The sequence below is a fragment of the Canis aureus genome, chromosome 21 (genome assembly GCF_053574225.1).
Source record: "Canis aureus isolate CA01 chromosome 21, VMU_Caureus_v.1.0, whole genome shotgun sequence".
NCBI lineage: Eukaryota > Metazoa > Chordata > Mammalia > Carnivora > Canidae > Canis > Canis aureus.
In genome coordinates, this window is record NC_135631.1 from 56,147,361 (window position 1) to 56,168,055 (window position 20,695).

Below are 20,695 nucleotides of genomic sequence, written 5' to 3' on the forward strand. Positions count from 1 at the left end.
AAGTAAAAATCCTCAGGAAACCCAAATGCAAGAAAAAAAAGAAGAAATGAGAATTGAGAGGTAGACAACAAATTATCAAATATTAATAACATTAACGTGTTTCTGCTGCCAAATCATGTTATATTTGGCAGGTGTCCCAATGGTCCATTAGCTGGTGAGCGCACTGGTGCACACTGTCTGTGAAGTAGCTGTGAGGGTGCTGCCATGGGGCTCCCCACCCTACACCTCCAGTTCCACAAACCACCACTCTCCTCCTCTTCCCAGTCCCACAGACACGCTCTCCATCCCAGGCTCGCTGTATGTAAGCATCAATTCAAACATCTATTTCGTACGTTAAGTAAAGCGATATAAACCTATAATGCATAACTGATAACTGATGGGGAGCATCTCATACACGGGGGCAGGTGGTGGCCAGAATGCTAACACGGCCACCGCTGGACGGCACACCTTGACCTGTGGACAGAGCTCATGGGTATATGGCGGACGCCGGGCCCAGGCTGGCTCCACAGGCGACGTAAAGGAATCCTGGAGGTATAAGGAAGGTCCTAACCAGCTGACTTGGAGTTTATCAAAAAGAAGATTTCCCTGGCTGAGCAATGCAATAAAAACCACTATTAAAAATACCGGAAGCCGGGATCCCTGGGTGGCTCAGCGGTTTGGCGCCTGCCTTCAGCCCAGGGCGTGATCCTGGAGACCCGGGATCGAACCCACTTCGGGCTCCCAGTGCATGGAGCCTGCTTCTCCCTCTGCCTGTGTCTCTGCCTCTCTCTCTCTGTGTGACTATCATAAATAAATAAAAATTTATAAAAAATAAAAAAATAAAAATAAAAAATAAAAAGACCGGAAGCCCCAGAGTTGGACACTCCTGAGGCCCCAGTGCGTCTGGGACCCCGGCTCTCCTGCACCGGGGAGGGGCCTGGGCTCCCCTGCAAACCCGCTATGTCCTGCAACTGGGGAAATGCATGTGGCTTCCCCCAAATCTGTGGAGCTCAGGGGCAAGAGTGGTGGATGGGTAGGTGGCCTCCTGCCCCACATCAGGGGGACACGTTCTAGGTAGGAAGGCCTGGAACGTGCTGGGGGGCCTGGGTGTGGACGGCTCAGCGTCCCCCACCCCCGCACACGCACACGCAATCTCGTCTGGCCGGTGAGCCCCCACCTTCCCCCAGAACGTTCAGCACAGAGCAGCGCTAAGGGCCGAGACCCTAAGTAACCGGATCAGAGGCAAACAACCGCCGTCTTACTTGCGTCCTCAGGAATGTTGAACTTCTCCTTGTCCCCGCCCAGGAGCTCGGTAACTTGAGGCAGGTTCATGAAGGAGTTGGAGCCGCTGAAGAACGACGCTGGCTCCTGGCAAACCTGCTTCACCACGAACTGGAAAGAACCGAAGGCTGCGCTCCCGCCCCGACCCTGCTGCGGAGCCTGAGAGCAGGAGGAAGACAGAGGGCATATGAACAGGGGCTCCGACCTCCGAGGGGAAGGACGCACCAGATGCTCACCGCGGCCCCGCGTGCAACCTCTGCTGCGGGCTCCTCCGACCTGGGCACGCGCGGCCTGTCACGCGGTGGGGCCTCTGCGCACGCAGGCGCCCAGCGCATCCCCGACCGTCCCGCGCGGGATGAACACTCCCTCCGACTACCCAGCGGTCTCCTGGGCTGTCTCCTGCCCCGTCACCGCAGGACGTGACGGCGGTGAGCACAGCCCTGTCCCGCCTGGCCCGGCACTGTCCTGCGCATCCGCTCCCCGCACGCACCCGTCCCGGCGGACGGCGGCCAGCAAGGGCTCGCGTCACGCCACTGACCGCATTCAAGTCTCTGTTTGCATCGGCCGCAAACGACTTGCAATTTGTGAACCAATTATTTATATGTAAATACACGCCCCAAGGTTTTTGAAAGCGCTTCACCCCCGGAATTGAGATAAATGGGCCCTCGGAATCTTGTTCGTGCGGAGTCGGTGCGGTGACTCCCGACTTCACGGATGATGCGTGAGCACCCATGGGTGGACGCGGCTCAGCGAAGCCTCCGGGGGATGCCCGGCCCCGCGGGGCCACAGAAGGCACTCCCGCCCCTGTATGTTGCCGCACGCGGACTTTAGATGTGAAGAAAGAGATAAACAAATGCAAAGACGCAGCAAATCGGAGTAATGCCCCGGGCGCCCCGAACACACACCCACCTGGTCAAAGTCGGGCACGTCGGGCACGTCCAGCAAGGTGGTGACTTTATACGTGCGGAGGAACTCGGGGAGCTGCTCCAGGATGTGGCCTGCTTTGGGGAGCAGCTGGCTGAGCCTGGAGACCACGTCCAACAGAGCGCCGAGCGCACGGCGGACTTCCAACGGCATCAGAACCTCAAAGCAGAAAACACGACACCAGATAACCGACGTGGCACTTTGGAGGGTCCAGAGCTTGCTGGAGCACGGGCGGCCCGGCTACGTGACCTCATTCTCTCTGGAACGAGGGAGAGGACTTCGCTTTGCCATAGAAAGGTCCTCCTCATGCCACACCTGGCTCGGCTCCCTGGCGCATGCTAGGCTGCACCCGCACATCCCAGCGCACGCCGGGCCTGGATGCGGTCTCTCGTGAGAAATTCAAACCGTTTTCAACATATTTCTCTTGACCTTGGAGGCGCCTAAACCGCGGACATTTAGGAGGGTGCAGAGGCGGCCGTCCTTAGGGGGGAACCGCCTCCACGTACCGCTAGAACCGCGCGGTTCGGTCCTCATCTGGACACGTGGCCGCCTGCTTCGTGGACGAGTAGACGCGAGCTCGGCAAGGAGCCTCATGTCGGAGTCCACGGGCCCTAGGGACAGCAGCGCCCCTGGAAGCCTCCGCGCCACCACCGACCCGGCCCTCTGCGCTGTCCGGGTCCCGGGGGGCGGGGACACGTGCCTTAGGAGCTGCAGGCCTCGGGGAGCAGCGCCGCGACGCGGGGTTTGTTGGGTAAATGGATGAATGAGGAGCCGCGGCCTCTTTCCACGGGAAGGAGGGAACCACGGGGGCCTCCTCCGTCCACGTTCATTTGCACACTGAATTTTTTGGGCTTTGGGACCCAGGCCGAGGCCCTGTCACTGCCACCTGCTTCTGCTCATCAGCGTCTGCACCTGCGCCTCGGCGGCGGCGGCTGCACGCTGACCTGCGGGCCGGAGGCCACTGCTCCTCCACCCCCCAACCCCCGGCCGGGCTCAGCCCAGGCTCGCTGGCAGGCGGGAGCCCGTGTCTACCGGCCGTCGTCGCCGCGGCCTGCAGGGGAGGCGTCCGGGCGCCTGTGTGCCAGAGACGACGGATGGGGCCACAGCACTGGCAGCCTCATGGGTCCTGCCCCGGTGTCGGGGAGCAGGGGGTTCGGGCGGGCGAGTGGGTGTGCGGGGCCCCGCATTCCACCCAGGCTGGACTTCCCCCCACCTCCCCTCCCGCAGAACCGGGTCCCCTCGGCTTCCGACAGCCAGGCACCCGAGGCTCCGGCCCAGGACACGCGCGGTCAGCGGCGCCCTCCTCCTTCTGCCTGGGAGCCTGGCCCCAACCCACACCTCCTCTCGCTCACTCCTCAGGGTTCCTGTCTGGAAGCACCGATCTCAAGTCGGGGGCCCCTGAGAGCATCTGCGGGCCCCAAGACACTGGCATTGGGGCCGCGGCAGACTTGGGGCGCAACGAACGTGGGACCAAACCACGCACACGTCAGCGGCGGTGTCCATCCAGCTTCCTGGGAAGGGTGGCCTTGCACAGGGGGGACCCTCAGGGGAGCTTCCCTCCTCCTTACAGACTTTTACGTGCACGCGATCTGACATTAATTAGCATTCGATCTCAGAACGTGTGCGTGTGTGACCCTCACGGACCCACGGGAGGGAGACCACAGAGGAGATGGGGTTGGGATCGAAGCCCCCAGCTCCAGCCTCCACAGCTGTCCTCCGGGCCGGGCACCCAGAGTCCCCTCGCCGCCCTGACACACCTGTGGCATCTCTGAGCAGCCCAGGCGTCAGCAAACCACCCCTGGGGGACTCGAGGACCCAGGCCTGTCCCTACGGGTGGGGGCGACTCCCAGACTCAGTGGGGACAGAGGACAAGAAGAGGTGGAGCCCAGAAAGCAGTCGGTGAGGGGTGAGGGCGCCCCGGGTCGGCCGTGCTCCCTGCCCACGGGGGTGGGGGGTTCAGTGCAGGGTGAGGGCGCCCCGGGTCGGCCGTGCTCCCCACCCATTGTCATCCCCGTCCCACACACTGTCCTGGGATGTCTCAGAGCCCCCTCCCCTCGCCCCACTGCGAGCAGGAGTGTGGGGGCAGGTGTGAGCTGGTTCCTGGGCACCAGGGCCACGGACGGTGGGAGCGGCTCCCGCCTCGGCCAGGGTGCTGGCCCGGCCACAGGAATCCGCTGCCCCAGTGGTGCCCTCGGAAGGGCCCTTAAAGGGGCGGGAACCCGGCCCCAGGGTTTAGGTGGGGCTGTTCCTCGCACTGACCACACCGACTGTCACCGTGTGGTGTCAAGTGTCCCAAGGGGCCCGATTCCAGGACCGGGGGTTGGGAGGGCCCGGACGGCGACTTGAGCGCTTGCATCCCGGGCACCACCCCAGAACCAGCAAGCACGAGACCCGGAGGTCAGCTGGGGACCCGCACCTGCCGCCCCCGCCGGGGACAGGTCAGTGCCGAGGGGCGCCGTGCGCCGAGCCAGGCCCCCCCAGCAGTCACCCCCTTACTTTGTAAATGAGCCTCCGCAGGTCCAGGTTCTGAGTCAGGGACACGACAAGCGCGTAGGCCCGGGGCCCGGGCAGGCCACACAGCTCCCTGGCCGCCCGCGCAGACGTGGGGTCCTCGGGAAACGCCAGCAGTGGGCGCAGGATGTCGGCGTCGCACCTCCCAGACAGAGCCAGCGCCAGGGCACCGGGGAGCACCTGTCGGAGCAGGAGGTCAGGGGGCGCAACCGGCCCAGAGCCCCCAGCGAGGAGCCCCGACTCCTCCCTGGCACACAACCCCCACCCCCCAGCACCCGGCCGCCCCGGCACAGAGCCTCTGCGCTCGCCCCCCTCCCCCAAGGCCTGAGGATTTACCCACAGATACATGGAGCCCCAACCTCTGTTGGGTCCTCACGGTTTGAGTGGGGACGTTCCCGCCACGTGCACAGACGCCCCGTGTGACCCTCCAGCCTCCCCCCTGCACCGCGGCCCCACCCGGCCGCTGACCCTGCCCCGTGAGGCCTCCGCCTCCGACCTCCGCCTCCCTTCCTCCCTCATCTTTCAGGGGAGACCAGCTCACAGGTGGTCACGGTTTTTGCTTGTTTTTTTTTTTTTCTTAGATTTTATTTATTTATTCATAGAGACACAGAGAGAGAGAGGCAGAGACACAGGCAGAGGGAGACACAGGCTCCATGCAGGGAGCCCGACGTGGGACTCGATCCCAGGACCCTGGGGTCACACCCTGGGCTGCAGGCGGCACTAAACCGCTGTGCCCCCGGGGCTGCCTGGTCACGGTTTTTAAAACAAACAGCCCGCCGCTCAGGAGGGACCCGGGCTGCCCAGCACCGCTGCTGGCCCACCCTGGACCCCGTGGGCTCCTGGACCCCCGGACCCCCTGACCCCATGCACCCCTGGACCCCATGGATCCTTGGACCTGCAGACCCATGGACCCTTTGACCCCCCCCCAGACCCCAGGACCTGTGGACCCATGAACCCATGAACCCCTGGAACCCGCAGATCCCATGGACCTGTGGACCCTGTGGACCCTGTGGACCCGCGTACCCCTGTACCCGCCACAGGGAGCGCATCTGCCGTGTCCCTGCGCGGGGGCGGCCGTCCACTAGCGGCCTGCGCAGCGGGATAGGCACGGGGCAGAGTCTCACGGACGGACTTCCCGGTGGTGTGGACGCCGGGACGCACAGAATCGGGCAACCCGCTGGGGCCAAGAAGACCCCTGGGAAGAGACGCCGCCGTTGACTTATCAGGGGCCTTCCTGTGACACCTAAGGAGCCCAGGGAAGTCAGGAAGGAACGGGAGACACCGGGTATCTGTGTGTGGGGGTGTTTTAAGGACTCGGCCCAGGTGCTCAGCGGTGTGAGCCCCAGACCCATGGGATGGGCTGGGCAGGGGCTGCAGATGGAAGAACTGCCGCGGGAGCTGGGGGCAGACTCCTCTCCTCCTGGGGTCAAAGGCTTTCCCCTTACAACCGTCAACTGATTGGACAAGGCCCACCCACATGGTGGTCTTAGCACACCGACCTTGGACGTAGACGTTCATCTGCCCTCAGGAACACGTTCACGACAGCAGTGACGCTGGTGTTTGACCGAACACGAGGTGCCAGTCGGCGGCCTCCCAACCGGACGCAGACGGCCAGCTCGGCCTCACTGCACTGGTGACGACGCGCCACTGGCACGAGGACCCTCAGGAGGGACAGAGGCTCCAGGGGAGGCCGAGGGCGCTGGGCCCGCACCCACTCTCCCTGCTGAGCCGCCCCCGCCTGCCCTCTGCCCCCCACCCCAATCCCTTAGCGCTTCAGGAAGGGCACCTGGCGGAAAGGGAGGTTTCCAGTGAATGAATGAATGAATGAATGAATGAGGGCTGCTGCCGTCTGTCCGGGTCTGTCCAGGGCCCTCGTGCCCCTGACACACATTCCCTGTGGCCACCTATGAACCTGATGTGACAAATCCGCACCCTGGCTCGGGGCAGGACCGACGAGCCCAGGGAAGAGGACGTGGAGGTCGCGGCCACGGCGCTGCCGGGAGCCGGGCGGCCCAGAAAGTACCGGGCCCCCCAGCGCTGCCCAGTCCCCGACGCAGAGCCATCCCAAGGACCTGGGGACACCGGCGGGTCTGGGGATTCATGTAGCGAGCGAAGCCTAGTGGAGTCGCAGGAAGTCTCCCCCCCTCCTCCCACCACCACCCCGCCCTGGGGTCTGGACACCCAGGGTCTGGACAGCAAGGGCGCCAGGTGGGACGGGTGGGACGGCCTGTGGCGTGGAGCACCGGTGACACCTGCTGGCTGCCGGGCGCCGCCAGCCTCTGCTCCCATGCGGGAGCCACAGGGACCCTAACCCTGCTTCCCCACCAGGCGCCCGGCTGCACCTCGGGTCCGACCCCACGCGGGCCAGGTGTTCGGGAACCGCCTCCGGCAGCTTCCCGGGAGGACAACGGCGCGACTCGCCACAGACGACTGATGCCATCGCTTGAGTTCCGGTTTCCTGGCTCTGCCCACTCTGCCCTAACGCAGGTTATTCTGAAGGACGGGGCGTCGGGGGGCAGCAGGCTCCGTCCCAAAGCGCTGCGCCAAAGCCAGAGTCGCGGTAACACGAGTCAGCTGAAGCTTCTGCTTTCCCGGGGACGGAAGGCTCATGTCCGTGCTGCGGCCTACTAAGTGTGCAACAGCAGGACGTCACTTAAAATATATTTCTGGATTAAAAAGTACTTTATTGGGACTCCCGGGCGGCTCAGCGGTGGAGCATCTGCCTTCGGCCCAGGGCATGACCCCAGGGTCTCGGGATCGAGTCCCACATCGGGCTCCCTGCACGGAGCCTGCGTCTCCCTCTGCCTGGGTCTCTGCCTCTCTTTCTGAGTCTCTCATGAATAAATAATCTTTTTTAAAAAATTAAAATAAAAAATTAAAACTACTTTATCGCTCCAAACCGCTAACCACCACCTGCGCTCACAGCGAACCGTAACCACGGCTCACAGGCGTGTGTAACAATTGTGAGAGTCTGAGACGCTGCAAGCACTATGGAAACACGACAGACGGGACACGGGGGCGCCGCCAACCCTCAACTGCGCGCCTGTAGCCGATGCACAATAAATAATAAATAAATAATTTAAAATAAGTAAATAAATAAATAAATAAATAAATAAATAAATAAATAAAACCAATGTACCCGGAGGGCTTGCCCGGGACCCCGCTTAACCAAAATCAACGTGAGATTAAATGTCACTGGGGCCCCGCTGGCTGCCAATAAACACCTTCACTTGAGAGCCGTCGTCACGGCTTCTGGAAGGTTCTCAGAGCAGAAAGTCAAATGCCAACCGCAAGCGCTTGAGAGGCCCCTCAGAAAAGCTCGAGCTCAGGCTCAGGCGACTGCAGCCCGGAGACGTGGACTCGCTCTTCCAGCCTCTGCACACAAACGACGGGCGGCATCGGGCGGCTCGTGCACCCCCCGCCCGGGTGCACTGGCCTCGTCGCCACCGCGGTGACAGGACGCAGCTCACCGCCCGACCGCTGACACGATGAGCCTCCCTCCACACGCCCCCGGACGGCACACGGGTTTGCGTGTTGTTGAGAATTCTGCAAACCCCACGTAAGCCGGCAGGCCCCCGGGGTGCCGTGCATGTGGGCTGGGACCAGCGAGAGTAAACATCATTGCCGAGTTACCCTTTCCAGCCCCAAAAAGACAATGCCGTGACATTAGAGATGCCAAGGTCCTGGCATGACAGGGACGCCTCCCCTTCCTTCCCGCCCGCAGCCACCGACCGCCCCGCAGACGATGACAGGGGCCGGGGACGCGGCCCACGGCACCAGGCTGGCCGGGAGGGGGCAGAGGCACGGCGGCCCACACCTGCGGACCCGAGACACCGGCCTCTAGGATTCTGTGGATAGTGTCGTCGGAGATGTGGATGGAGGAGCGGAGCTCGCCGGTCAGCCTGGAGGTGTCCTGCATCAGATCTTTGACTTTTACATCTGAAAAAGCATCAAAGGGAGGAGATCCCGTCATAATTAACGTCCGGGCCGCTGTGACTACAAGGGTCCCCGGCGCAGCCTGGCTAGGATCACCAGCCCGGGGTGACGCTGGACAGAGACGTGCCCTCCCTCCAAGGAGCGAGGCTGTTCACCCCAAAACACACGCCCGGGCCGTGCGGCTCCCCGACCGTCGACCACACTCCCGGAGCCCCGCGCCCCGAGGGATCTGCCCCGGAGAGGCCTGCTTCCCGGGCACGGAGGCCGGCGCCTGCAGGCCTTATCCCGCTCTTTCTACCAAGCGGAGGATCAGGTAGGGAGTTTCCCAAACGCCCTGCACAAGCGTGTGGGCACATCACGGGCGCTGAGAACCGTCGGCTCGGCGGACAGGAAGCTCCCTCCCGCTCGGGGGTGCCAGGACGTCCCCGGGCTCCCCTGAGCCCGAACTCGCCGTCCCGTAGCACGACTTCCCCTCCACACGGTCTCTGCCGATGGCCCACGTCTGCAGGGGCGCCCGCCCTGGGTGACGACGCGGACCCGGAGGAGCCGCCTTACCCTCGGCCGCCGTGACGTTGCTCAGGAAGGTCAGCCCGGGATGCCGAGCCCGCCAGGCCCTCTGGAAGCCGTGGGCCAACCTACAACAGCAGGAAGCCAGAGCTGACGCGAGTGACACGGAGCAGCAGAAGCGGGGGTGAGCGGGAGCCCCCAGGGAATCACCCAGCCCACATCTCCCACTGCCCTCCGGGTGCCGGCGCCCACGGCCTCCCCAACTCCAGCAGGGTCCCCGGAGCCCCGGCGGCGACGATGCCTCATAAGCGGCTTCCCAGGAATGTGGAAAGGTCACCTAGAACAGACGGCCCCGGCCCGTACGTACGTGGGCACGAGCCGCTGAGCCGCGAGCAGCGGCGACGGGCACTCACAGCCCCGGCCGGCCGCGGGCTCCAGGCCGCCCCTGAGACGCCGCAGGGAGGCGGACAGGTTCCGGCCCAGGCTCTCACAGCTCAGCCGAGGGGGCGAGGACCACATCGTCCGTATTTCCTAGAGAAACAGAAGGTCCAGTCAGAGCGTGTGCTCGTGGGGCTCCCGTCCCGTCTCCTGGCGCTCGGCCGGCGCTCAGCACACCCGGGGCGGCCGGCCCGGGAGGAAGGCGTCCGAGGTACGTCGACACGTAACAGAGTATTCCTGCCAAACGTGGCTTCTGACGCTTTCCCTCGAAACCACCAGGAGCTTCCCTCGCAAAGGAGGCTGTGACTCGCGGGGCCACGCGGAGACCGCGGAGACACACACCCCGCGAGGGGACTCCGCTGCCCGGAGGCCGTCCTCGCAGCCGTGGGTGCGGCCGCAGGCGGGTCGGGCTGAGGCTGCAGGTCTGAGCCTGCGGGAGCCGCACAGGGCCGCGCACCCCGTGCTCCGCGGGGACACTGCAGCCCTCAGGGGGTAAACGCGGCCGGGACCCGGGGACGCGGTCAGAGGCCCGGGCCGACCAAGTCCACGAGCTCCACGTCTGGACTCCCTGCTTCACAGTCCAGCGCACTTTGTGTCCCATCTCCGCTGAGCTCCGTGCTGAGGGCAGCAAGGAGCCGGCGAGAGCTGGTCCCCGTCCCGACCACCGGCTCCGCGGGGCGCTCCCTCCCGGGGACCCCTACGCCGGCGCCGACAGCACCCCCTGGGCTGTTGGCCAGATGCCGTCTGCCGGCTGCGGGGCCCGGGGCACCTTCCAGCGAGCCGCACGACGGTATTTCGGTTCCTAAGAGCCTCGCTCCTGCAGGCCTGGCCCCGCCCTCGAGGCCCCGCGTCCCAGAGGCAGGGCCTCCAGCTTCCCCTCGGACGGCTTGGTCGCCGCCAGCCAGGGATGAGCCGGGGCTTCAGGGCAGCCGAGAGTGAGGACCCTGCCCCGCGCGGCACTCCCGAAGCATCTCTTGGGGCTTCTTCGTGTGGATCCACGTTATTAGGGGTCGGAGGTCCCCTCGGCCCGGGAGGGAGGGAGAGTCGGACGGTCCCAATGCATCGGCCGCCCAGCGGCCCGGGCGCGTCACCCGCTGCTCCCTGGGCCCCACCCGGGTCACCAAGACGAGGCTATGGCTGGCCCACCCGGCGGCCGGCTCCCCGGGCTCCCCACGCTCCCCACTGCCCTTGCTCGGAGCCCACAACGGGCTGGGGAACGTTCAAGAAGTGGCTCTCTGGGGAAAAAAGCTCTTATCGGTAGAATTTCTCCACCTCTGTGGTATACCCAGCGTCAGCACGGCCGCGTTCGGGCCCCACAGCGCTGGTAACAGCTGCGTACGGGGGCAGGACACCGACCACGTCAGGAGCCCACACGGCCACGCTGGTCAGCCAAGCATCTGCCTCCGGCTCGGCGATCTGGGATCGAATCCCGCGTCCGGGCCCTGCTCAGCAGGGAGCCTGCTCCTCCCTCTGCCCCTGCTCTTGCTCGTCCCCTCTCTCACTCCGATAAGTAAGTAAAATTAAAAAAAAAACACTACAGCAATTAGGAATTGTGCTGTTGAGGCTCAGGGGCCAGCATGTGGGGTTCTGGAAACCCGACACCCTGCGCAGGAATGCCTGGGCCCGCCCCCAGTGACCCTGGCCGACGCCTCTGGGACGAGGGCCGCGGGCTAACAGTTCAGCTCAGACCCACCGGGCAGCTCCGCACGGCCATTTGGGTTGAACGAGCTCCAGGGACCCACCCGCGGGGACGACAAACCTCGTAGTGGTCCAGCCCCCAGGCGGCCACCCGGAGGACAGGGACAAGGAGACGCCGCGTCCCGTCTTGCTTGCAGCTCAGAGCAGCGCACAGAACGTCCCTGGTCAGGGAAGGGTTATCTGCAGGGGAAACACAGGGACAGACAGGTCAGCCGGAAACATCCGGAAACCCCCGGAAACCCCCGGAAACCCCCGGAAACGGAGTTACAGATTCATCGACATCCTGAGATCATCAAAACGCACATTCAGGGTAGGAAAGGGGAAGCCATGGCTTCGGAGTCGCAGACGTCTGGGTATTTTTAGGGGGTAAATGTTCAGAAACGGTGCACCTGCTCCCCCCACGGCCGGGCCCCCTTCCGCAGCCCTTTGGGCAGGTCCCGGTGCAGCGGGTGCACCCGGGGCCGTCTCGGCGCCCTGACCGCCCTGGAGGGGCTGTGGGCAGCACCCTCTGCGACTCCCAAGGTGCCCCGGCTTGAGGGCGCGTTATCCCCACGGTCGGTCGGTGCGAGGCCCCCGGGACCCCCCAACCTCGCGGCCCAGCCCCAGGTCACGGGGCCCCTGCTCAGGGGACACGGCAGGTGATGGCGGTGACGTCTCACGGTGCGGAGCCCTGCCCCTGGGAAGCCGCCCTTGGCCGTTACCGAGGTCAGAACCGCTTCACCGAACTTCACGGCCAGGGCTCCATTCGCCCGGCACACACCGCACACCCGCTTCCTCCCAAATAGCCTAGAAGAAACATTTGAACGGGGACGCCCGGGGTTGAGCCTCTGCCTCCGGCCCAGGGCGTGACCCCGGGGTCCTGGAATCGAGTCCTGCATCGGGCTCCCCGCAGGGAGCCTGCTTCTCCCTCTGCCTTTGTCTCTGCCTCTCTCTCTCTCTCTCTCTCTCTCTCTCTGTGTCTCATGAATGAATAAATAAAATCTTTAAAAAAAAAAAAAAAGAAACATTGCAAACTAAAGGTAAGAGTAAAAGCTCCCGCCGGGCACCCATGCCTCCCAGCCCCACAGCCTTGCACATACTACGGGCTTAAGATAGTTTGTGACTTTCTGGAATGTTCTTCCTCCCAATGCTTTTTAACGGTTGATGTGACCAAAACCCTCCAAGCCTGTCTAGGAGTTAGTGGGACGGTTTGGGGCTCAGGGCCGGGCCCCGACGAGCAGGTGCAGAGGCAGCGCGGCCGAGCTGCCCCCCGGCGCCGCAGCCCCGACAGGCCCGCGCTCACCCGAGATGACCCGAAAGGACCTCTGCTCAACGTCCCAGGAGAGGACGCTGACCCCCGCGGGTTTGCCGGTGCCGAGGGCCCGGGGGTGAGCGCACCGGCCCGGCGACACCAGGGTCTCGACCCAGCAGTGGCCCCGGGTCGGCTCGGCCCCGCGCCCGGACTGCTCACGACGGTTCCACGGAGCAGCTCACGAAGCCCCTCGACTCAGAGACTCCGGCGCAGCCCCCGGGCCCGTCCCCAGGGCCCGAGGCTCCTGCTCAGCAAAGGCCGCCCTGCTGCACCTCCCCCCCAGGCTGCTGTCCCCCTGGGTCCCCGAAGCGGCCAGCCCGGGAGCCGCCACCCGAGGGGACGCTCCTCGGGAGCCCGTGTTCCATCCCGGGAGACTCTCTGCTCCGTGAAGACGGCGGAGCCCGGGCCTTGGACACCACCTCTGCCCTCCCATACGGTGTCCACGGGACTCGCCCATCTCACGTGCACCGCAGGGAGTGGCCCAAGGACCCTGCTCGCTCCCCGTGCTCCCCCTGCAGCCCCTGCACAACCCACAGCCTTCCCCAGCACCAAGCCCGCCCCTCGGCGCCCCTAGCGGGCAACTGCACGCCCTGGGCAACCGCACAGGGCCTTTGCCCGGGGCTCGTCCCCCGTCGCTTCTCGCCCCAGCCGCACCTTCGCACCCAAAAGTCACCTGCTGAACAGTGGCGCCTTGCTCATCACCCAAAGTGAGAGGTGTTGTCAGGAGCAGCGAAAACTTTAAAATACTTTTTTTCTGGTTTTGCAGAAAGTCCAGTTGTGCTTCTTACATGATCACATTGTTTCTCCAAAATAATTAAAAAAAAAAAATTTAAACTCCCGGTGACCCTTGAACAACACGGACTTGAGCTGTGTGGGTCAGAGTTACACGTGGGTCTTGGCTGCACGAGGGGCCCGTACCCCGCTCCGTTCAAGGGCCTACAGGACACGCAGCGCGGGATGGACCCAAAGCCGTGCTGTGCAGAAGCGACCACCCGAGAGCCGCATTTGCTTAGTTTCTCATTAATGTCGCTATTTCCCGGATTTTGAGCACACATCTCCCGACCGTAAAACCTGCAAAATGTGTCTCCTGAGTAACGTCCCCCAGAACACGGCAGCGTCTCCCTTTGGGACAAACGAATCCCCTGCTTTGAATGAGACACGACGGCGTGTTCAGGAGTTGCGTTACCCGAACCTGCAAGGGTGTCGGGTGCTCCGGTGAAGCACCACTGGCCGCGGCTCTAGGCCGGGTCCAGGTCCACCCGCGTTTTCCTGCTCTGAACTGACCAGCCGGGACGGGTGGGCGCGGCGGCCGGGCAGGGTCAGGCCGGGGGCGACTGCGGGCTGCCGTCAGGGCTGTCATGCACGCTCCCGGGCACGCCTGCCGCCCTGTGGCCCCCCGGCCCCCCACCTGCTGCGGCGCTCCTCCTGGCCCTGGACGCGTCGGATGCCCCGCTCTGGCTCTGCAGCCCCGCTGGCCTCAGGGACCCTTCCCGCCAGCCACCCCAGCCTCCTCTGCTGGGGACGGCCCCCGACCGCTGCGCTCCCAGGTCCTGGCAACCCGCTCCCACTCCCCAGGCTTCGATCTGGCAATTTGGCAAACCAGAAGGTCAAAGAGGCCCAGTCCCTCCGGTTCCGGGAGCCCGTCAGGCCACACGCCCCGTCCTCCAGCGACAGTTCTCAGAGGTTTCAAGTATTCGATCTGGAGCCCAGAAATGACGACTTTTCTGGTGGTGACACCAGATGGACACGCGAACTACGTGTATTTTGCAAAATACTACGGTATTTTGCACAGCAAGTCACGGCCTGAGCGCTCTTCCTTGTGTGTGATGCGCGGCAGGGACCCGGGCGCCCACCCCAGATCCTCACCCCGCCGAGCTGGTCCCACCCTCCTGCTGCAGGTGACAGGGACGCCGGGCCAGGATGTGCCGGAGTTCCCTTGAAATGAAATCACACGTTCAGAACTGACTGTGCAGCCAATGCAGTGGCAGGTCCGCCCCCTTAACAGCTGCGCCGCAGAACACGGCCCGGCTTCCCTGCAGGCCACTGAAGGCCACTACGTCGGACCCTGGCTGGTACTCTCTGAGAAGCACCAGGATGACTACGTGTCTACAGGTGGCCGGGTTCAAGGTCAACCGAGCATTCAGGACACAGGAAAAAGATGCAATTTGCCGTTTACCCTTGCAGGCTCCCTTGCACCGAAAACACCCACGGCCTGAGTGTCCCGAGATAGTGAACGCTTGATACACAACAGAATCGCCAGCGTTTGCAACGTCTCTAATCGGAAATAGAGATTTACTTTTAGGAAAAGGAAAAAATAAATCGACACGGGTGTGCAGCTGGAGACAGATAGCAGGGCCTCCGCCTGGATGCACTTGCGTGATCACAACGGGCCACCGGCTTGCCAGGGCGGCCACGCTGCGGACGAGGGGACGCCGCTCCGGTCCCTGCACCCTGAGGCCTAGCAGCACTGAGGGCTGTGCGGCCCCACTCGGGACGCGCCGCAGGGGAGCGGCGAGGGGCGTGCACAGGGGCATCACCCAAACAGCGGCGGTCCAGGCCCAGGCTCAGACCCACTGCGCACGCTGCACAAAGTCTAACAACCCGGTCACCCTGTCGGGCAGCTCACGTGTGCCCCACCTGCGTCAGGACGATTGCACGTGGGCTTGCAGCCGTGGGCTTGGCCTCCGGATCTCCGCAGATGAATCAGCTCACTTACGAGATAAATACAGGGTTCTGCGGGAGTGCAGACGCGTGCCCGATGCCACGGAGACAGAGCTGAGGGAGCCGCAGATCCCGCTCCCCGGGGAGGGAGGACGTGGCCATGGGGGGCTACAGAGGACGGGGACAGCATGGGGGTCTCTCCGCACACACGGGTGGAATGTGACTTCCGTGCCGGGAGCACGGGAGAGAAGACACGGTTGCTGCTCTCAAGGACCACTGACCCCTAAGGATGGAGGCGCAGGAGTAAGGGCAAGACAACCGCACGCGACAGCTTGCTTGGCGTGGCTACGGCAGACAGAGAGGGAGGCCTTCCTCCTGGAAGAGCGGCCCTCAGCCCCAGGCCACAGTCCCCGGCCGGCCCTCGGGTCGCGGAGACGAGGATGCACGGACCACGAGCAAAGACAGAGAGCGAGAGGCCAGCTCAGGGGCAGAGACGGGGCTGCTCGCCCCGGCTGGGGACGGGCACAGAGACGAACGACCCTCGCCACACGCGTACCCACCTGCAATGATGATGAGCACACGTAGAGCCAGCGCCATCGCCTTCTGCAGGGTCTCGACGGCTCCCGGGGGCTTCCGCAGCTGCTGGAAGACCTGACACACTGCCACACTGAGGGATAAAACAGACCGCGACCTCACACGGTGCTCGCGCCATCACTGCCGGGTGCGAGAACCGAAGTCCTACCCGCCCCACGTAGGCTCCAGGCACCCACGCAGCAGGGCCAACTCCGAGGACACACGGGGCCCCTGTTCTGCAAGCACGGACTCTGCCCGGGAGGCCAGACGCTCCTCTGACGAAAAGGGTCAGAAATTCAGATTTACCTCTTTTTTGTTTTTCTTGAACCCCAAATAGCTCTTGTCCCACTCAGAGATGAGCCAATACCCTTTCCAAAACCCGAAAGCATCCTCAGCATCCGACACAGCTGAGCAGATAAACCACACCATCCGTAAAGCCACTTGCAAAGGAATTTAACGAAGTCTGTCTGTTTATTCTCTTTTTCTTTTTTTTTTTTTTTTTTTTTTTTTGACACTGTGGGTCACATCTCCTGATGGAGAGCACAACTGCCCAAGGAAGTTTCCTGAAATTCCTTGGAAAGGAACATCCTTGGGCAACCCGGGTGCCTCAGCGGTTTAGCACCACCTGCAGCCCAGGGCATGATCCTGGGGACCCGGGATCGAGTCCCGTGTTGGGCTCCCTGCATGGAGCCTGCTTCTCCCTCTGCCTGTGTCTCTGCCTCTCATTCTCTCTCTGTGTCTCTATGAATAAATAAATTAAAAAATCTTTAAAAAAAATCTTAAAAAGCACAAAATGTCTACGTGGTTCTACGAGCCGATTGCAGGTTCGAGAGAGCGCGACGCTGTTCGATACTTTCGGAGGTAGAGCAGAATAACACAGAGTCCTCCGGGGACGCCAGGCACAGGGGGCAGTGGTTGCTCTAAACTTGGGAATGAACAAAATAAAGAGGTTTTATTTTTGGATATGATAAAAATATAGTTGAACTGGAGAATATTTGGTGGGGGCAGGAAATGGTTATTCCTGAATTGAGTTTTAGTGCCATAGAAGGACAGACATAACTATCATTTCTGGCCAAATCACCCATGACGGTGTGTAGAGCCCTATGCTAATCAGCAGCTGCTATTACATATTTTGGTAAATTGTGGGATTTTCGTTACTACATTTCAGTTGTGCCTACAAGATCACTGACCCGGAAGCAAGAGTGATGATTTCTTTTCAATGTACAAAGGCCATGTACCGTCTCGCTCAGTAAGTGTATTGTACTGCAAAAGACACCGAATTGCCCCAAATCTGGGCTTCTCAGCCTCCAAAATGAAGACTGTGGTGGGGACCAGCATTTCACAAACTAGAGCACGCTCACGGATCACCTGGGCATCTGGGTAGACCGCAGGCCCTCGGTGGGCAGGTTGGGGCATGCTGGGGACCTGCTCGCAGGTGAGCTGCCGGCCCCATGAGCTCACACTACAGAGCAAAGGGCTCCACCAGGCCTCAAACCCATGACCCCTGGGATTACCTATTCTGAACATTTTTTTGTCTTCCCCATTGAAGAAGCCAATGATAAAAAGAGTGAAAACAGAGAAGGAAAGCACTTAATGGCTAAGATATGGGGAACCCAGCCTTGTGACCTTAGTGGCCACACAGCCAGGTCACAGCCAATTCGTTTCCAGTCGTGGGGCACAGTGTAAGCTCCGTCCCCAGAGAAATAGCAACATCAGATGGAAACTGGAGTTGGTGGAGTAGAGGGATTGCCGGGACTACCTCTGCTCACATGGAAATTCACAGCAGAGCCTAAAATCTGACGCCGTGTGGCCTGGGATCAGAGGCAACGCAGACGTGAAGCGAGAAGCTCTGAAAGCCAGCGTGTAAATTTTGAAGCAGCGATAGTTCTTCCTGCCAGGAGACCCTTGTCCCACTGACTGAGGAAATCCTGCCAAGTTACCAAGGATGCTGCATTCAAACTGCAGCCCTTAGCGGCAGAACCAGCAGGGAATAGGTCAGGCTCTCTGGCCGAGGAGCGAGGGTCTGGTGGCACCTCCCATCTCCCTGTGGGACAATGAGAAAGGCAGGGACAGGCAGAGACCCTGGACCAACCAACTGTACAGTCACACACAGGAAGGATGGCGTGGACAGAGCCGCTTCTCAGAGACTCTGCACACCCAGGACACAAATCCTCCAGCCTGAGGCAGCAGAAGCTTCCAGAACGTACCAGAGCAGGGCTCCCCTGACCTGCCTCAGGGTTGAGGGTAGTGCTTGGAGGTGGATCAACCTAAGGAGAGAAAAAGCCAGGGCGCCTGGCTGGCTCAGTCGGTAGAGCCGGCGACTCTTGATCTCAGAACTGTAAATCTGAGCCCCATGTTGGGTGCAGAGATTACTTAAAAGTAAAATTTTTAAAGAGAAAAGAAGGTAAATAAATAAATAAATAAATAAATAAATAAATAAATAAATAAAAATTAAAAAAAAAAAAAAAGAGAGAGAAAAGAAGGCAAGAGCTGCCTGTCCCTTTCCAGGGATGGTGACAACTAAAAGCACAGTTTTCAGCCTTATATTCCTATTGGCCTATCAGAGAGTAGGACCTGTGGGAGCCCGAGTATATGAATGGAGACACTGGGTATGTACCTCACTCAGGACAAGTGAATACAGTAAGAAGAAGGTTTTACTTATGAAAATGGAATAGTGAAAAAATAAATTAATTAAAAAAAAGAAAAGAAAAGAAAATGGAATAGTGTCCTTTCAAACACTCTTGGGTAAATCCAAAACACGTTTGAATGCCGAATCACCAGGCAAGTCGTGAAGACGCTAGACTCAAGGCACCGGGTGTTGAAGGAAGCCCCAGTGGGCAACCAAGGTAAAGTCAAGAAGCCTTCCTAACCTGATTCCAGGCCATTCCTACATAGTCTTGTTTTACAGTTACTGCAAGGAGGGGGCGCAAAAAGGAGGTGAATCAGGTGTTTTATTACCTTTGATCCATCAGCGGGACATCTTGCCAGTAGTCCACCAATTCAATTAATCCCTTCAGGTACTTCTCGAAACCTGACAACGGTTCGAGGAGGTAAGGAAAATCAGGCATCGGGACCGTCTCTTCTTTTCCCACTGTGATCTTCTCTCTGGTGGCTGCATTCATAAAACTCTCAAAAATGGGCTGGAACACAGTTCTCATGGAATTTATCCACTGAGAATCGTTGAGCGGAAGGTCTTCCCCCACGAATGCCATCCTCCTTAACAGGACCTGGACCGCTTCTTCGAGCTGTTGATGCGTTACATCCTGAATCAGAGAGAAGTTGGAAAACAAAGCTCCACTGGCATCATCTCTTCCACCAGAGGCCTCTCCAGCTGTCTCTATGGCTTTCAAAAGGTGGTCTGGACGCTGAGCGAATGTCAGCGACAGATTAAAAATACTCCAGTCGTCCTTCTCTAAGTCACTCCGAAGAGCTTCCAAGGTGCGACCAATCACTGTTCTCAAGTAAGTCCCGATTTCCGTGCTGTCTTGTGAGAACATTTCATTAAAAAACAGGATCACTTCCCGGGTTCTTTCCCATTTCGTATCTTGAGGGTAACTACGCGTGGGAAGTGGCTTCGGATGTAAGAAGTCTATCTGGTTGATGATATTATTTATGGGATCTAAGCAATCCAAAATTTCCTCCCATAGGTTAACAGAACCCATAGCAGATATTCGAGTCCCATTACTGAAAGCTGCCGTAAGATGCTCCATGGTTCCCAAGTGGCTTTTCACAGAAGTTAAAAATTCAACAATTTCTTTCAAAATATCAGAAAAGTCCTTGGACTGGTTCACATAGGAGAATGTGCTTGAGGAAGTGTTGACAACATCAGCGTCTTGTGAAATAGAAGGCTTGACGCCGATCATCCCAAAAGCCAAGTCAATAAATGGCGTCAACAAGTCATTTATATTTTCGGACGTGAAACGGTCTACATTCTGCAAAGCAGTTAATTCGTTCACAATATTTCGGACTCTTTGCTGCAAAATGGAATAGAGACTGTCGAAGAACTTCATAGTGTCACTGGTATTGGAGATGGAATGGGTTTCAGACATGGTGGCCATCTTCCTGGCAACTTTCTGGGCTCGCCCCACAAGTTCCACGGCGGAGGTCACTGAGGCGGCAAGATGGCTCATGTCAGCGATGTCCCTCACCAGCATGGTCAGGGTATCCGACATTTCCAAGAGGGGGCCTGGGGCACCACTCTCTCCACCAGCTCCTGAGATAACACCCAGCAATCTCTCAGTAATTTCTAACGTTGCTCTGTTTCCTAGAGGAAATGGATTATTTGCAAAGGGAAGCAAACCAGTTAGATTAGCAAGTATAACTCCTCGGAGCGTTGGACACGAGTCACGGAAGCCCTGGAGAGGAGAGGTTACAAGCTCGTCCATGAGACGCGCTAGCTCTATGGAAGCTTCTCTCACGAGCCGAAGAGCTGATCTGAGATCATGACTTAGTTGGAGGAGATCCTCAGAGCTGTTCATGTGGAAGAGCAACCGACTCACGACCGCAAGGAACTCCGAATTATTTTCAGTCTTATTTTCCCCTGGGGTTTCCCTTAGAAGAGCATTAAATAAATCTCTCATGAACTTCGCTCCTCGACCTTTATCAAAATAAAATTCTCCATTGTCTAAAATAAATGAACTTTTGATTAGACGATTTAGAGTCTCCTTTAAACTCAAGAAAATGCTCATCAGACAGTCTTCTTTTGAGGTGGTAAGAAATTGATCCAGTGTCAGAATTTCTAGATATTTATCCTTTGGGACAAAACTGTAAATAAATATTTATTGAATTTCACGTTTAGTAGTGGGGAGATTAAAGCCTAGAGTCCTATCTTTGTTTCATAGTAGGAACACGGACAGATCACACTGGCTACAAGGTGACACGCTCACTCACATTCCA

The 20,695-nt window shown here is 60.1% G+C and overlaps 1 protein-coding gene across 1 annotated transcript in view; it reads right to left on the reverse strand.

The window, feature by feature from the left end:
* ABCA13 (ATP binding cassette subfamily A member 13) overlaps window positions 1-20,695 on the reverse strand; it is a 233,896-nt gene that overhangs the window by 144,526 nt on the left and 68,675 nt on the right. Inside the window, exons 21-29 of the mRNA XM_077861791.1 lie at window positions 18,758-20,563; window positions 15,787-15,893; window positions 11,336-11,454; window positions 9,506-9,669; window positions 9,187-9,266; window positions 8,513-8,634; window positions 4,681-4,875; window positions 2,170-2,343; window positions 1,242-1,419 (exon numbers count right to left, since the gene is read on the reverse strand). Coding sequence (XP_077717917.1) covers window positions 1,242-1,419; window positions 2,170-2,343; window positions 4,681-4,875; window positions 8,513-8,634; window positions 9,187-9,266; window positions 9,506-9,669; window positions 11,336-11,454; window positions 15,787-15,893; window positions 18,758-20,563 — 2,945 coding nt within the window. The remainder of the gene's footprint in view (window positions 1-1,241; window positions 1,420-2,169; window positions 2,344-4,680; window positions 4,876-8,512; window positions 8,635-9,186; window positions 9,267-9,505; window positions 9,670-11,335; window positions 11,455-15,786; window positions 15,894-18,757; window positions 20,564-20,695) is intronic.